An 18,856-nucleotide genomic window follows, 5' to 3' on the forward strand; every position below is an offset into this window, starting at 1 on the left:
ATTTCCGAACCAGGCAGTGATGCAGCTGCTCAGGATGCTCTCAATACAACCCCTGTAAAATGTGATGAGGATGAGGGGTGGGAGATGGACTTTCCTCAGCCTTTGCACAAAGTAGAGATGCTGCTGGGCTTTCTTTGCTATGGAGCTGTTGTTGAGGGGCCAGGTGAGGTTCATTTACGGTAGTCATTTAGGCAGGACACTGAAGACTTCTTCGGCACGGGGACGATGGAGGCGGCTTTGAAGCACATTGGAATAGTGGCGCTGCTCAGGGAGATGTTGAAGATGTCAGTGAGAACATCCGCTAGCTGGTTTGCGCATCCTCTGAGGACTCTACCAGGAATGTTGTCTGGTCCAGCAGCCTTCCGTGGATTGACTATGCACAGGGTTCTTCTCACATCAGCCACTGTGAGACACAGCACCTGGTCATTTGTAGGGGGGTGGTTTTCCTCACCACCATGTCATTTTCCACCTCAAAACGGGCGTGGAAGTTGCCATCAGTTGCAGCCTCCCTGAACATGTGCGAGTCAGTGTGCTCAAAGCAGTCTTGAAAAGCAGAGATGGCTCCTGCTGGCCAGGTTTTCACCTGCTTCTGAACTGGTCTGGAGCACCTGACAAGCGGTCTGTATGCTGGGATTATCATAACAGAGATGTGGGCTGAGTAACCGAGGTGAGGGCAGGGCTCTGCCCAATAAACGTCAGGGATGTTTGTATAAACTAGGTCCAACACGTTGCAAAGTCCACATATTGATGGAATTTGGGGAGCACTGACTTAAGGTTCGCATGGTTAAAATCACTGGCAACAATAAACAGTCCAATAAACTTGACAATAAAGTCAGACAATAAACTTGAGGAAGTTACCAGGAAAGTTGATGAAGCCAAGGCAGTGGATGTTGTCTACATGGACTTCAGCAAACCTTTGACAAAGTCCTGCATGGGAGGTTCAGTCACTTTGCATTCAAGATGAGGTATTAAATTTAATTACATATTGGCTTTGTGGGAGAAGCCATTGTGTGGTAGTAGATGGTTGCGTCTCTGACTGGAGGCCTGTGACTAGTGGAGTGCTGTAGGGATCGGGGCTGGATCCGTTGTTGTTTGTCAGCTATATCAATGACTTGGTTGATAATGTGGTTAACTAGATCAGCAAATTTGCAGATGACACCAAGATTGGGAGAGTAATGGAAAGCAAGGAAGACTATTAGAGATTGCAGTGGGACCTGGACTAGTTGGAAAATAGGCTGATAAATGGTGGATGGAATTTATTGCAGGAAAGTGCAGAGTGCTGCACTTTGGTCAGACCAGCCAGGGTAGGTCTTACACAGTGAAAGGCAGGGCACTGAGTAGTGATGTGGAATGAAGGGATCTGGGAATACAAGTCCATAATTCATTGAAAGTGGAGTCACAAGTAGACAGGGTTGTAAAACAAAAAAGCTTTTGGCATATTGGCCTTCAGAAATCAAACTATTGAGTACAGGAGATGGGATGTTATGGTGAAATTGTGTAAGACATTGGTGAGGCCTAATTTGTAGCATTGTGTGCAGTTTTGGTCACCTACCTACAGGAAAGATGTAAGCTTGAAAGAGTACACAGAAAATTTACAAGGATGTTGCTGGGTCTGGAGGACCTGAATTATAAGGAAAGATTAAATAGGTTAGGACTTTATTCAATGGAACATAGAAGATTGATGGGAAATTTGATAGAGGTATACAAAATTATGAGGGTTACAGAAAGGGTAAATGTGAGCAGGCTTTTTCTGCTGAGGTGAGAGGGACTACAACTAGATGTCATGGGTTAAGGATGAAAGGTACAAAATTATAGGGAACATGAGCGGAATCTTCTTCACTGAGAGAGTGGTGAGAGTGTGGAATGAGCTGCCAGCACAAGTAGTGCATATGAGCTCAATCTCAAAGTTTAAGAGAAGTTTGGATAGGTGCATGGATAGCAGGGCTGAGGTATAAAGGGCTAAGGTCCAGGTGCAGGTTGATGGGACTGGGCAGTTTAAATATTTTGACATGGACTATATAGGCTAAAGGGCCTGTTTCTGTGCTGTACTTTTCTCTGACTGTGACCTAAGACCAGAGGGCACGACCTCAGAATACAAGAACATCTCTTTAGAACAGAGCTGAGAAGTAATTTCTTTAGCCAGAGGGTGATGAATTTGTGGAAGTCACTAGGTATATTTAAGTTGATGTTTATAGTTCTTGAAGAAAGCAGAAGAACTGAGTTGAGAGGGATAATAAATCAGCCGTGATGGAATGACAGAGCAGCCTGAATGGGCTGAACGGCCTAATTCTGACCCTGAGCCTTATGGTCTTATGGAATCTCCATGATCAAAAATTCCATAACAGAGATTGCCTTTACTCTGAGAGCCTCACAAGACCAATTTCCAAAGAGAGTGAATACAATAAATATAATAAACTTGTGAAAAATACTGTATAGCACAAAGCATTTAAAAGAGGTCTGTTTGCTCCTATGAACTATGATTTCTAATACAGCCCCAACACCAATTTGAATTCAGAATAAAAACAGAAATTGCTAAATACACTCAGTAAATCAGGCTGCATTTGTAGAATGAGGAAACCACCACTATATCTCCTATATACACTGTTTGATCTGCTAAGTGTTTCCATCATTTTTTTTATTTTAGATTTCCAGAGCTTGCTGTTTTTTATTAATTTTCATTTACTAGTAAGAATTAGACTTCTGTAATGGAATGGTTCAGACTTTAGCTTTTCACTTCCTAGCCTCCCCAGTATTTTGATGTTTAAATAAGTCTGAATAAATACAATACCTTTTGCATCCCATCTAGCAGGTTTGGGTTGTTCAAAAAATAATGCCCTCGGAGGGAGCTTGATGGTGATTCCTACAGGTGGCACAGGTTGGTTTTCACCTTCCTTCTCATCAGGATTTGGCAGTAAGGAAGTGCTATTCCTGGATGCCACCAATGGATAGGGAAATGGTTGCAAACCTGTATCCGATAGCTAAAAATATAGATACCACAACAGGTTTACTTATTAGTCCTTTCTTTAACATTATTTATGACATCAGTTTCAAGTTCAAGATACTATCATTCAACCATACACATACATACAGCTAAACAAAACAGTGTTTCTCAGAGACCAAGGAGCAAAAGGTACTACATATATCACATGCAGCACATAAAATAATAATAACACAATAATTTTAACAGATTAAAAAGAAGTATTTTGTAGATGTACAAGTTGACATAAAGTGCATAAACAACAGTCTTAATGTCGAGTAGGGTTTTGCAATCATAAGAAGAACATAAGACAAACAATGACACCATTTGTTAGATCCAGAATGGCCAATACAACTGGGTGCACCACCATCTTAGATTAAATAGATGCCATAAGACATTTAAAAATGTTGAATTTGACCTCTTAAGCAGAATCATGGCACACGCCCATGCCTGCAGTTGCCTAGCCACGTATGGAGAAGTGTTTAAGCCAAAGCTCAACTCTGGAAGTCAGTCAACAAAGCAAGGCAACCAGGCCTCTTGGTGACTAGGCTCAGAGGGCATAACCAAGAATGACCTGACTGTTTTTCAAGACTTGGATTGAAGCCAAGTTCTAATAATTGTGGGGACATTTTAAAGCTGTTTTAAATGGTTCTGATTTCCATGTACAGTTAAAATGACAATATTTGCTGTAAATATCCTTAAACATTTACTCCATTATAAAGATACAGAAACTAAAGTGATGATTAAAAACATTAAATCAAATGCCATATAAAATATGTAATTTGGTGATCTGGCACCAAAGTTGGCAGGTGTAGGAGCCTAGAGATAGATCCCCCAGAAGAAGGCATGTCAAAAGCTGTATTTCATTAGAGATTTGGTATGTCACCATAGAGTCTAGAAAGCTCTAAAGTTGTACTGTAGAAACCATGCTAACTGGTTGCATCACCATCTGGTATGGAGGAGCTAATGCACGGGATTGTAAGAAAACTGCAGAGTGCTGTTGACTCAGCTAGCTCCATCATAGGTGCTAGCATCCCCACCTTTAAGGACATCTTCAACTGGCAGTGCCTCCAAAAGGTAGCATCCACATAAGAACCTCCACCACTCAAGACATCCTCTGTTATCAGTACTGCTATCAAGAAGAAGGTAGAAGAACCTGAAGACATACATACAACATTATCCCATGATTAGGTTAGGGTTAACTGGGGTTGTGGGGTTGCTGAGGCAGTGTGGCTCGAAGGACAGAAAGGGCCTACCCTGCACTGTATCATAAAATAAAATAAAATAAATATATACTTTGGCCACTTAATCAAGTACACCTGCTCATTAATGCAAATATCTAATCAGCCGATCATGCGACTGCAACTCAATGCATTAGAGCAAGCAGACATGGTCAAAGAGGTTCATTTGTTGTTCAGAGCAAACATCAGAATGGGGAAAGAAATGTGATCTGAGTGACTTTGACCATGGAATCATTATGAGTGCCAGACAGGGTGGTTTGAGTATCTCAGAAGCCTCTGGGATTTTTCACACACAACAGTCTCTAATGTTTATAGAGAATGGAGAAAAAAGCAAAAACATCCAGCGAGTGGCAGTTCTAGGGGTGAAAAGCCCTTGTTAATGAGAAAGGTTTCAGGAGAATGGTCAGACTGGTTCCAGCTGTCAGTAAAGTGACAGTAACTCAAATAATCACACCTTACAACAGTGGTGTGCAGAAGAGCATATCTGAACAAACACCACATTGAACCTTGAAGCGGATAGCCTACAACAGCATAAGACCATAAACATACACTCACTAGCCACTTTATTAGGGTCAGGAGTATAAGTTAACTGAGCTTATTTGAGGATGCACAAAAGACAAACCTACACCTGCTGTCAATTTAACAGGCCAATCCAACAAACATTTAAATGGCAAGGAATGGCTTTCATTCCCAATTGCTTAATAAACCACTTATGCAACCAGAAATTAGGCAAACCTGAAGGTTGCCCACTTAATGATAAACATGACACTGAGAACCACATAACAAAGGGACATCTGATTTCCCTCCTCTACAGATTGTTTATTAATTTTCTAGGTATCATTAACCTACCTATAAAATGAGAGTTTGATTAAATAAAGGAAGGGGCAGGAGAGTTGCATTAGTCATACTACACTAAGAAAGGATGGCACCGGGGAGAGTCCAGAGGAGTTCAGGAGAATGATCCTGGGAATGGAAGAATTAACACATGAGAGACACATGATGGCTCTGGACTTGCACTCACTTGAGTTTACAATCATGAGTGGGTGGGCGGGGGGGCTCATTGAATTCCATCAAATATTGAAAGTGCTTTAAGATGGATTAAAAAATAAATATTTATATTTTGGTGAAATATTTCCATCTTGCTGGAGTAATCATTTACATAATTTATTGTCTCTTACAGTCCCTAGACTGGAGCAACATACAATCTGCTGGCGAAACTCAGCAGAATGAGCAGCATCTGAAGGGGGAAGAAATTGTTGACATTTCGGGTCAAAATCCTGGATCAGGACATAGATGTTACCCAACAACACACAAAAATGCTGGTAGAACACAGCAGGCCAGGTAGCATCTATAAGGAGAAGCACTGTTGATGTTTCGGGCCGAGACCCTTCGTCAGGAAGGGTCAACAGTGCTTCTCCTTATAGATGCTGCCTGGCCTGCTGCGTTCCACCAGCATTTTGTGTGTGTTGTTTGAATTTCCAGCATCTGCAGATTTCCCCATAGATGTTACCCAGCTGGTTCACTTCCTACAGCAGATTGTTTGTTACTACGGCTCCAGAATCTGCAGTTTCTTCTGTTCCCCCAAGCTAGAATTTGATCACGTTCAGCCTGGTTGGTTGAATAGCTTTGCAAAGAATCACCAAAAACAGGACCAAAAGCAAACTTAAATGGCTTCTAGAAGAGGAAAATTAAACTGTGATTACAAATTAAATCAGCAACTTGGTTTCCAGAGAATGGAACATGCACAGCAAATTGATACATAGTCATAGAATACAAAAGTACAGAAACAGGCCCTTCGGCCCATTTAGTCCATGCCAAACTATTGTTCTGCCTAATCCCATCAACCTGCACATGGACTATAGCCCTCTATACATCTGAACAACAACTGAAGCTCTTGAACATGTCTTAATGCCTTTATACAGAGTTGCTACCACATGATTGGTTGAATAGATATTTGTATTAACATTCAGGTGTACCTGAGTATGATACTGTCTGTTTTAATTACCGACTGGTTTAGTGCAATATCCTCTCACAATATACGAAAACTACAATAAACTGTCAGGTCAGCAGAAAAGGTCACTGGCTGCAGTCTACAATCACAACAGGACTTGTTTGTGTACAGGACAAAGAAGTGGGGAGGAATATCATCGCAGACACTACCCAACCTGCAAACTGCCCTTTCCAAGAACTCCCCTCTGGAAAGTGCTATAGGGCTATTAATTCAAAAACCACACCATCTTAAATTTCCAACTGCCTCAGGCAGTTAATCTGATTAACCATTCTATTTATCCCACCCCCACCCCTTCTGTTTATTACTTCAGTTAGTGCACTGCATTGTAAACAATTCAAATCACTTTTTATAATGCTGTTTACATTGTAAATACATGTTGGTATTGATGTATTTATACATATTTAATTCCACATTCATACTTTATCCTCTAACTTTATATAATTCTTTAATCTTTATTATTTGTAAATGTTGGTTTTCGATGCATGTTATGCCCTGACCAACACAAAACAGCAAATTCCTAATATATGCAAATATCATTGTGATGATTGAACGCTCTAGTATTAATTGTTTGGTGACAACAAAGTAAAGTAAAATATACATTGCGAATAAAGTTCATCCTTGATCCTTAAATTGTTCGCTAATGCCATTGCTTGAAAGAATAATGTGCTCTTCGTTATATATATTGCCATGGGATTTCTCTCTTATCATCGCATAGACTAGATTTAACATTCCATTAGAAAGGCATTCCTCCAATAGAGCAGCACTCCTATAATGCTGTGCTGAAGTATCAACTTACACTGCATGTTTGACATTTGAAGTGGATGGCTGAAACACTTGCAGATCTGATTTGCTGACTTGAGAGCACACTGAATTGAGGGAATAGCTGTATTTGCCAGTGTAAAAACAAGCTCTTTCCTAACGTTTACAATTTTATACACAGAAAGAACCAGCTGTTAACCAACAATTGTGATTTTAACATATGAAAAAGTAAAAACCTACCTGGACAATTCTCCATCCGTTAACAAACATGGGCTGAGGTGGCAATTTGAACACGTCAAAATAATATACTCCGCCCAGAGGTGTGTACTGATTAAAATCTACAATATGTTCATCTACTGCCTCTTTGGATGCACTTTCTGTATGTATATAAAAAAACAAGTTAAATCATAACATGAGATGACAGAATTCCCTTTCCAAGTAACGAAAAAGATCTCAAATTCTTGTATTTCATTTTTCCTGAATATTGTGACAACTGTAACCTTATAATTAACAGCTCAAGTTCTGAACAAAAGTAATCTTTTTAAAAATTATCCTCAGAGTTTTGGTGTTGCAGAAGCTAAACAATCCAATAAAAGTGTTAATTTATGGTCCTAAAGTACCATCAAAACTGAGAAGGTGTTAAAATATCTGAACTAAAATAAGAATGTTTTTAAAAACAGTTCTTATTTATGAGAAAGTTACTCTGGAAAATGCTTTAGATCATAGGATTAGGCTCCATAATTCTCTAGATACATAGAAAAATACAGTACACTACAGGCCTTTCGGCTTACAAAGCTGTGCTGAACATGTCCTTACCTTAGAAATTACCTAGGGTTACCGATAGCCCTCTATTTTTCTAAGCTCCATGTACCTATCCAGGAGTCTCTTAAAAAACCCTATCGTATCCGCCTCCACCACCGTCGCTGGCAGCCCATTCCACTCACACACCACTCTCTGCTTAGAAAACTTACCCCTGACATCTCCTCTGTACCTATCTCCAAGCACCTTAAAACTGTGCCCTCTCATGCCAGCCATTTCAGCCCTGGGAAAAAGCCTCTGACTATCCACACTATCATTGCCTCTCATCATCTTATACACATTATCTTACTCTCTCTTCTAATAGTGAAGTTGTTGATACTTTCTCCCCACATACTTACTCTTAGGAGGGAGATTGAAAATCTGACTGAGTGGTGCCATAACATCTTACTCAATGTCACCAAGACCAAGGAGCAAATTATTGACTTGACTTGGAGCAAATTATTGGTCAAGAGAAGGAAACCAGAGGTCCATAGCCAGTCCTCATTGGAGGAACAGAGGTGGAGAGGGTCAGCAACTTTAAATTCCTCAGTGCTATTATTTTGGAGGACATGTCCCGGGCCGAGCATGCAAGCGCAATTATGAGAAAAGTACAAGTTTGTGAAGATTCGGTATGACTCTAAAACTTTGACATACTTCCAAGGATGTGTATTGAAGAGTATATTCATCTGCAATATCACAGCCCAGTATGGAAACACCAATGCACTTGAATGGGAAAAGTTTACAAAAAATAGCGGATACGACCCAGGCCATTTTCAGTAAAGACCTTCCCACCATTGAGCACATCCACACGAAACGCTGTCACAGGAAGCAGCATCCATTGTCAGGGACATCCACCACCCAGTACCTGCTCTATTCTTGCTGCTGCTAACAGAAAGAAGCTACAGGAGCCTCAGAATTCACACCACTAAGTTCAGGAACAGTTATACCCTTCAACTATCAGGCTCTTGAACCAAAGGAGATAACTTCACTCAGCTTCACTTGGCCCATCATTGAAATGTTCCCACAACATATAGACTCACTTTTAACAACTCTTTATCTCGTATTCTCAATATTTATTGCTTATTTACTATTATTGATTTTTTCTGTTTGTATTTGGACAGTTTGTTGTCTTTTGCACATTGGTTGAATGCCCAAGCTGGTGCAGACTTCCTTGGAGCTTGTTACGGTTATCATGAATATATTGAGTATGCCCACAAGAAAACGAATCTCAGGATTGTATATGGTGTCATTTATGTATAAAATCATTAGACCATAAAACACAGGAGCAGAATTAGGCCATTTGGCCCATCGAGTCAGTTCTGCCATTCAATCATGGCTAATCTTTTGTCCCCCAATCCCCGGCCTTCTCACCATAACCTTTGATGCTGTGACCAGTCAAGAACCTATCAATCTGCCTTAAATACACCCAACAACTTGGCCTCCACAGCTGCCTGTGCTAACAAATTCACCACCGTCAAGCTAAAGAAATTTCTCTGCATCTGTTTTAATAGATGCCTCTGTATCCTGAGGCTGTGCCCTCTTGTTCTAGACTCCCACACCATAGGAAACATCATTTCCATATCTACTCAACTTTCCTCATACCCTTTCATTCCCAGAATCATCCTTGTTAACCTCCTCTGAACACTTTCCAATGCCAGCACATCAAAACTATTCACAATACTCAAGGTGAGGCCTCACCAGTGCCTTATAAAACCTCAGCATCACATCCCTGTTCTTATATTCTAGACCTCTTGAAATGAATGCTACATTGCATTTACCTTCCTCACCACCAATTAAGTTAACTTTTAGGGTGCTCTGCTCAGGGACCCCCAAGTCCCTTTGCATGCCAGATTTTTGGATTTTCTCCCCATTTAGAAAATGATCTGCACATCTATTTCTTCTACCAAAGTGCACGGCCATGTATTTTCCAACTTTGTATTTCATTTGCTGCTTTCCTGCCCATTCTCCTAATCCATCCTTCTGCAGCCCCATTTTCTCAATTCTAACTGCCCCTCCACCAATCTTCGTTATCATCTGCAAACTTGGCAACAAAGCCATCTACTCCATTATCTAAATCATTGAAATACAGCATAAAAAGTAGCAGCCCCAACATCGACCCCTGCAGTACACCACTAGTCATTGGTAGTCCTGTAATACCATGGGCTGTTAACTTGGTAAGCAGCCTCATGTGTGGCACCCTATCAAAGGCCTTCTGAAAATCTAAATACACCACATCCACTACAACCCCTTTAACTATCCTAATTATAATCTCCTCAAAGAATTCCAACAGGTTTGTCAGGCAAAATTTTCCCTTAAGGAAACCATGCTGATTTTATCCTATCTTGTCCTGTGTCACCAGGTTCTCCACAAACTCATCCTTAATAATTAACTCTGACAATGTACATTGATAATAAATTTACTTGAATTTTGAATTTTATTCAACTCCCCCTAGATTCTACCACTCACCAACACACTAAACACAATTTATAGTGGTCAAATAGACTCCAGGATGTGGGAAGAAACCAGAGTACCTAAAAGAAACACACATGGTCACAGAGAGAGAATATACAAACTCCTCGCGGATAGCACCAGAAGTCAGGAGTAAAGCCAGGTCACCAGTGCTGTGAGACAATGGCTCCACTACCTTTTCCACTGTGCCATCCATCCTATTTCTTACAGCAATAATGTCTTTCTTCACCATGCCTGAAATAAATATTGTTCTCACTTGCAAATATTCCATGAAAACTCTCATCACAGCATTTGAATTATGACTACTTTCATTTATTTGCTTTCTGCCTCTTTGGATATAACTTCTTTGTCTAGTTGTTAATTTCAACATCTGCATAATTGAAGAAGAGCTGGCATTGGCCTTAGTTCAGCATATTTAAGTAGAGCTTTGCACTGTCACCCTGTGAGATTTTTTTTTAATTTTCAGACAGTATCTGCATTCCTTTGACTATCTTTTCCATTTGGAATGACATATTGAATTTACAGGTCCCACACCACCTGCTTCAGGAACAGTTATTATCCTTCAATCACCAGGCTCCTGAACCTGCCTAGATAACTTCACTCACTGGTCACTGAACACAACCTATGAACTTACTTTCAAGAACTCTATAATTCATGTTCTCAGGTATCATTTATTCCTCCAAGAGGACCACAATCTTGTCATGGTTTGGAAACTTGTGTGCCTTAATGACCTGGAGAGTTGTGTGGGCTGGAGTCAGGGCTTTATGCTTTAGCTCTTGGTAGGGTCATCCATGTCTAACAGGTCAAAGGGCAAAGGCCAGACAAAGAGTGGTCCACCAGTCCTCCAGGTTTGGGCGTTCAGCTCAGGGTTAAAAACCCTAACTGATAAAACAAAACTGGTATGGAAACAGCAATAAAGATTCATTCTACACCTGAGTGGCCAAGAGATGGAGGACCTTTATCGCTGCCGTAAACACCAGCAGCGTAGTGGACAGTAAGTAGTTTTATTTTAATTTGCCCAGTTTGTCTTCTTTTGTACATTGGTTGTTTGTCAGTCTTTGCATGTAGTTTTTTATTGATCCTGTTGTATTTCTTTGTTCTGCTGTGAATGCCTACAAGGAAATTAATCTCAGGGTAGCATATGGTGACATATGTGTACTTTGATAATAAGTTTTCTTTCCAAGCCACCTATCAATAAAGAACTTCTTTGCTCCCTCCCCAACAATTCATACCTTAGCCTCTTCAGCCTATTAAGCCATAAAGTCCTATGGCTGACCTAGATCTCAACTCCACTTATTGCCATTGCCCCACACCTTTTGCACTTTTTAGCCATCAAGTACATACCAATCTCAGTCTTGAATGTTCTGTTTGGTATCCGGTACATCCACAGTCTTTATTTTTGTTTTACTTTATTAAACATACAGCACAGAACAAGCCCTTCCAGCCCAATGAACTGCACCATCCAGCAACCTACCGACTTAACCCTAGCCTAATCACAGGACAATTTACAATGAACAATTAACCTATTAACTGGTACATCTTTGAACTGTGGGAGGAAGCCACAACACCCGGAGGAAATGCACACACACATGGGAAGGGCATATAAACTTTCTTACAGAGGACCTGGTGTTGAACTCTGAACTCTGACACCTGAGCTGTAATAGCATCATGCGAACCACTTTATAGGAAAATCATGCTGAACTATGCTTTGTCAAACCTTCAACAGCAAACTACTGTATGTCAAACTTGGTCATCTGAAAAAATTGCACAGAACTACTATCCTACCATGAAAGAGATCTGGACTTCTCATTCTTGAAGATATCTCAGAGCTTGGTATTTTCTTCAACAATAATTCATTTCTGGAAGCAGCACTCAAAGCACTCTAGAAAATAATATTTTTAAACAACTTCATATGAAATGTTTATTCACAGAAGACAAGTTCATCACATGATTAAAGTTTATTGTTTCATAAATAAGAGAAAAATACTTAGGACTGACAATATTAACGTTTGCATTTTACAAACATTTGTGATTCAAGAACAAGTAATGTGCAAGGCAAAAATACTGGAAATTAAGATTTTCACGAGATACATGGACTGTAAAGAAGCTGTTAAATTACTTTCAAATGCCTGTTAAAATGCTTTTCGAGAGTCTAAAGATATCACCGGTATCTTAAGGAAAGGTACTATTCATAAAGTCTTGCTTTATGCTGATGACCTATTGCTTTTTATATCTAATGTTACAACTTCTTTACCCTCTATGTTTCTTTTACTGACTAATTTTAGTCAGTTTTCAGCATATAAATTAATTTACATAAGAGTGAATCGTTTCCTTTAAATAATTTGATACCAACCGATATTAACCTTTCTTTTAAAATAGTGAGAAAACAATTTACATATTTGGGTGTAACAATCACTAAGAATTATAAAGATCTATTCAAAGAAAATTTTCTAGCCTTAATGAATTATGTGAAAAAGACACTTTCTAATTAATCGCCTCTCTCTTTATCATTGATTGGTCGAATTAATTTTATTAAAATGAATATTTTATCTAAATTTATATGCCTTTTTCAAGTTGTACCTGTTTTTATTCCTAAGTCCTTTTTTGATTCGATTCTTTCTTCCTATATATGGAAGAACAGAAAACCTCGATTAAATAAAGCCCACCTTCAAAAAATTAAGAAGAACGGAGGCCTTGCTCTACCCAATTTTAGGTTATATTATTGGGCAAATAACATACAAAATTTTACATTCTGGTTATATTATATTAATCATGAGGATTGTCCAATATGGGTCTTTTTGGAAGCCAACTCTGTTATGAAATTTTCTATTATTTCTCTTCTTGGATCCTCTCTTCCTTTATCTTTAAATAAATTAAAATGACAGTTTGGTGGTTAAACACACTTTGAGGATCTGGCTACAGTTCAGAAAACATTTAGGTTTATTGAGATTTTCCTTTTTTAGTCCTATTTTTTCTAATTTTTTTAAACCATCTACAACCAATCTGTTTTTTTAGAGAATGGGATAGATTAGGCATTAAACAATTTCAGGATCTGTTTGTTGGAGGGAATCTTTCTTCTTTTGAGCAGCTCTCAGTGAAATATAACCTATAAAATACCCACTTTTTTCAATATCTACAGATGAGGTTTTTTTAAATCTAATCTACATATATTTCCCATCAGCCCAGATAAGAACATAATAGATGTAATTTTTTGCAGATATATCTCATTGTAACAGATGTAATGATGGAGAGGCTTCATTAATTCACATTTTGGTCATGTTCAAGCCTTGAAAAATATTGGAAAGATGTATTCCAAACGTTTTCTATACTTTTTAAAGTAAATTTTAAGCCCAATCCTTTGACTGCCTTATTTGGTATTGTTGAGGAAAGAGCTATAATTTTGGAGCCTTCTCATTTCCGGGTACTGTCTCTTATTTCTCTAGGAAGGTGATCTTGCTTAAATGGAAGGAGGTTGCCCCCCTACACACGCTCAATGGTTATGCGATGTTATGTCATGTTTAAATTTAGAGAAGATTTGTTGTTCAATTTCTGATTCTAACCAAGATTTTCAAAAGCTATGGGGACCCTTTCTGAAGTATTTTAAAAATCTTTGAATTGTTAGTTATTAAAATCTGGGTTATTATTATAAAACACTACATGGTAAAGTACTCTTTATTTTCTCTTGTTTTTTTTTACCAACCAGCTTTGTCTTGGTAGTGGGTGTAGATTTTTTTATAATATAATTAACCATATTATTGTATTTCATAATTCAATTTATTTTATTTGATTGATCATGAATATGGGATACTGTGATTGTATCAGTGTGATTTATATATAGAGCATTTTGTGCTATCTTATTTTGATTTATAATAAGTATCCTTATGAATTCTGTATTTGTGTATATGAAATTTAATAAAAAATATTGTAAAATAGTACTTTCACAGCACTCTGTAATGTTCCTGACAGTCAGTGAGCCTGCAGAAAACTTCCCCTGGCTAACACTGCATTTGCCTTCCTCACCACTGACTCAACCTGCAGGAAATCCTGCATGAGGACTTCAAAGTCCTTTTACACCTCTGATTTTTGTTTTTTTCCTTATTTACAAAATAGTCCACACTTTTAATCCTTCTGCCTAAGTACATGAACATGTACCTCCCTACTCTGTATTTCATAGGCCACTCCTTTGCCCAATTCCCCCAATTTGTTTAAGTCCTTCTGCAGACACCCTGCTTCCTCAACATTACCACCCTTCCACCTTCCTTCGTATTGTCTGTAAACTTGGCCATAAAGCCATCAATTCCATCATTCAAATCACTGGCATACAATGTGAAAATAAGCGGTCCCAACACTGACCCCTGCAGCACACCACTAATCGCCAGCAGCCAACCAGAGAAGGCCCCCTTTATTCCCACTCTTTGTCTCCTGCCAGTCAGCTGATCTTCTAACCCAGGGATTCCCAACATGGGATCAACAGACCCCTTGCTTAACGGTACTGGTCTATGGCATTAAAAAGGTTGAGAACCTCTGTTCTAACCGTTCTAGTATCTTTCCCGTAATACCATTGGCTTTTATTTTTGTAAGCAGCCTCACGTCTGACACCTTGTTAAAGGCCTTCTGAAAACCCAAATAAACAACATCCATTGATAAAGAGTACAGTTGATGTTTCAGGCTGAAACACTTCGGCAGGACTGGCAAAGGGTTTCAGTCCGAAATGTTGGCTGTATTCTTTTCCATAGACATTGCCTGGCCTGCTGAGTTCCTCCAGCATTTGTGTGTGTTGCTTGGATTTCCTGCATCTGCAGATTTTCTCTTATTTGTGATTGAATATCCACTGACTCTCTTTTGTCTATCCTGTCTGTTACTTCCTCAGAGAATTCCAACAGATTTGTCAGGCAAGACAAATCCATGCTGACAATGTCCCTTTTAGAAAACCGTGCTGACTTTGGCCTATTTTATTATTTGCCTCCAAGAAACCCAAAACCTCATCCTTAATAATAGACCCCAACATCTTTCCAACCACTTACTAGTGATCATTACTAATGCCTTCATAATCTTTCCATCTACCTCCTCCAAAACCCTGAGGGTCCATCTGGTCCAGGTGACTGATTTACCTTCAGCAGTTTCAGCTTCCCAAGCACCTTATCTTTAGTAAGAGCAATGACGTTCACTTTGGCCCCTACACTCTCACATTTCTGGCATCCTGCTAGTCTTCCACGGTGAAGACTGATGCAAAATACTTATTTAGTGCCTCCGCCATTTCTTTGTCCATTACTACTGCTCCAGCATCATTTTCCAACTGTCTGATATCCACTGTTGTCTCTCTTTTACTCTTTATACTATCTGAAAAAACTTTTTGTATCGTCTTTTATATTATTGGCTAACTTATCTTCATACTTCATCTCTTCTAGTTGAATTGCCTTCTGATGGGTTTTAAAAGCTTCCCGTTTCTCTACCTTTCCGCTAAATTTTGCTACATTATACTGTACATGCCCTCTGTTTTGCTTTTCTGCTGTCTTTGACTTCCCTTGTCCGCCACAGTAGTCTTATCCTCACTTTAGAATACAAATTTTTCTTTGGTATGTATCTTTCCTGTGCCTTCTGAACTTATCACAGAAACACCAGCTGTCATCCCTGCTAGTGCCCCCTTCCAATCAATTTCGGCCAGCTTCTCTTTCATGCCTCTATAATTCCCTTTATTCCACTGTAATACTGATATATCTGCATTTAGCTTCTCCTCAAACTGCAGGTTGAATTCTGATCACTGGCTCCTAAGGGTTACTTTACCTTAAGCTTCCTATTCAAATCTGGGTCATTACATTATACCCAATCCGTAATTGCCATTCCCCTAGTGGGCTCAACCACAAGCTGCTCTAAAAAGCTATTTCGTATGCATTCACAAAATTTCCCCTCTTGCGATCCAGCACTGACCAGATTTTCCCATACTAACTACATATTGAAATCCCCATGATTATCTCACCTGCCTATCACCTCCCCCAGTGCCACTCCTCCTTCACTTTCTCCTATGGTCCACTTCCTCTCATATCAGATTCCTTCATCTCCAGGCCTTTATCTTTCTCACCCACCTAGCTTCACTTATCACCTTTCAGCTAACCTACTTCCCCTGCCCCCACCTTTTTATTCTGGCATCTTCGCCCTTCCTTTCCAGTCCTAAAGAAGGGTCTCAGTCAGAAATGTCAAATGTTTGTTCATTTCCATGGGTGTTGCCTGACCTGCTGAATTTCTTCACATTTTATTTATATTGACTTTTTTACATGCCTCGCATTTCTCTCATAATTTGTAGCCCAAATCCTGGTTACTGCTTGGAGGCCTGTATATAACTTCCATCAGTGTTTTTTTCATCCTTGCAGTTTCTTAGCTCTATCCACAAGGAGTCTACATCTTCAGATCATATGTCACCTCTTTCTAAGGATTACATTTAATTTTTTACTGATAGAGGCACCTCATCCCCTCTGCCTACCTGCCTAACCTTTCAATACAATCTGTAATATCCTTAGATGTTAAGCTCCCATCAATCATCTTCCTTCAGCCACGACACAGGGATGTCCACAAAATTATACCTTTCAATCGCTAACTGTGCTACAAGATCATCTACCTTTTCCATTACTGTGTGCATTCAACTACAACAGCTTCAGTCCTGTATTCATCACCCTTTTTTGATTTTGGCCCCCTGTTATACTTTAACTCAGCTCACTGACTGCAATTTTGCTCTATCATCTGCCTGCCCTTCTTGACAATCTTACCACACACTGCAACTGCCCCATCCTCAGCCCTATCACTCTGGCTCCCATTCCCCTGCTTCAAATTAGTTTAAACCCTCCCCACAGCTCCTGAAAATTTGCCAGTACTGGTCCCCCTTGAATTCAGATGTAACCCACCCTTTTTGTTCAGGTTATACTTTCCCCAGAAAAGATCCCAATTATCCAGAACACTGAAACCCTGCACCCTGCACCAATTCCTCGGCATTCATCTGTCAAATCAATTTATTCTTACCCTAAATGGCACTTGGCACAATCAGAAATCCAGAGATTACTACCCTGGAAGTCCTGCTTTTCAGTTTTTTGCCTAATTCCCAATATTCGCTCTTTAGGACCTCGTCCCATTTCCTACCTATGTCATTGATACTAGTATATACCACGATTTCCAGCTGTTCACCTTTGCCCTTTAGAATGCTGTGGACCCAAGGCATCCCTGACCTTGGCAGCTGGGAGGCCACATACCATCCAGGTGTCTTTTTCACATCCACTGAATATGCGTTCTGCTCCTCTAACTACGGAATCCCCTATCAATACTGGACTCCTTCTCCTCCCTTCTCTCTGAGCCACAAAGCCAGACTCAGTGCTAAAGACTTGGTCGCTGCAGCTTCTCCCTGGTAGGTGACCCTGTGGTGACCCACTTTCTACGCAGGTGAACCGGCTCACAAAATGGCACACGCCTCAGCAGAGAGGCCAGCCTCAAAATGGCACTGGGCCTTCTTCTTCACCAGCAAGGGGAGAAAACCCGCGCGCAGGAAGAGGCTTTTGTAATCCAACTCTAACTTCATTTCTGCCCGGAGAGGGTGGGAACGGAACTGCATAAAAGTCAGCGAAGTTTGAATAAACTGCGTGTCGGTATTTCTAGCTGTGTGTGTAGCACATCACTACATTGATGACCCCGACGGTCCAGACGGGATTTGGACCAAAGATGATCGACTCTTCATCTGTTCATGCAGTTTCACTAAAACTGCCAACTTTCTGGACGCTGCGACCATGCGTGTGGTTTGACCAAGTAGAAGCCCAGTTCCAGATTCGGCAGATATCTTCTGATTCCACACGTTACTATTACGTGGTGAGCTCCCTTGACCAGGAGACAGCTGCCCAGGTTGAGGATTTCATACAGGCACCCCCAGAAGAAGGCAAATATGCGGCATTCAAAGCGTTGCTCATAGGTATCTTTGGTCTCTCATGGCGTGAGCGACATGCCCGCTTGCTGCACCTGGACGGTTTGGGAGAAAGGCTGCTGTCAGCATTAATGAATGAGATGCTGGCCCTGGCTGACGGACACAAGCATTGCCTCATGTTTGAGCAAGCGTTCCTGGAGCGACTGTCCGAGGACATACAACTGATACTGGCCGACACAGATTTCAGCGACTCCTGGAAGGTGGCGGCCCGGGCAGACGTGCTGTGGAAAGCCAACAGGGAGAGCGGGGCATCCATCGGACAGACTACCAAGCCAGAAGCCCAACTGCAGGCCAGACTAGGCCCAGCAAAGGAGCACACACAACCCAGAGGCAGGAGTGAGGAGGCCAATGAACAGTGGTGTTTCTACCACCAGCGGTGGGGCACAGAAGCTCACCATTGTCGCCCACCCTACAAGTTCCCGGGAAATGCCAAGGCCAGCTGCCACTAATGGCTATGGCGGCTGGCCACCAGGACAGCCTCTTGTACGTCTGGGACAAACAGTCGGGATGCCGCTTCTTGGTTGACACCGGAGTAGAAATCAGCGTCTTAGCCCCGACGGGGTACGACACCTGCAACAGGAAACCAGGACCCATCCTAGGGCCACAAGCGGCAGCACAATACGGACCTACGGCACCTGCACAGT

At 40.6% G+C, this 18,856-nt stretch overlaps 1 protein-coding gene across 5 annotated transcripts in view; it reads right to left on the reverse strand.

Annotated features, from left to right (window-relative positions):
- dnai7 (dynein axonemal intermediate chain 7) overlaps positions 1-18,856 on the reverse strand; it is a 108,372-nt gene that overhangs the window by 31,146 nt on the left and 58,370 nt on the right. For 4 of the 5 annotated variants that reach the window (XM_059987691.1, XM_059987690.1, XM_059987692.1 and 1 more), the window contains 3 exons: positions 12,041-12,137; positions 7,229-7,365; positions 2,789-2,978 (listed from right to left, as the gene is read on the reverse strand). In XM_059987691.1, coding sequence (XP_059843674.1) covers positions 2,789-2,978; positions 7,229-7,365; positions 12,041-12,137 — 424 coding nt within the window. The remainder of the gene's footprint in view (positions 1-2,788; positions 2,979-7,228; positions 7,366-12,040; positions 12,138-18,856) is intronic. The other variant, XM_059987693.1, reaches the window with a different exon arrangement.

Source organism: Hypanus sabinus, chromosome 13 (genome assembly GCF_030144855.1).
Source record: "Hypanus sabinus isolate sHypSab1 chromosome 13, sHypSab1.hap1, whole genome shotgun sequence".
Taxonomy (NCBI): Eukaryota; Metazoa; Chordata; class Chondrichthyes; order Myliobatiformes; family Dasyatidae; genus Hypanus; species Hypanus sabinus.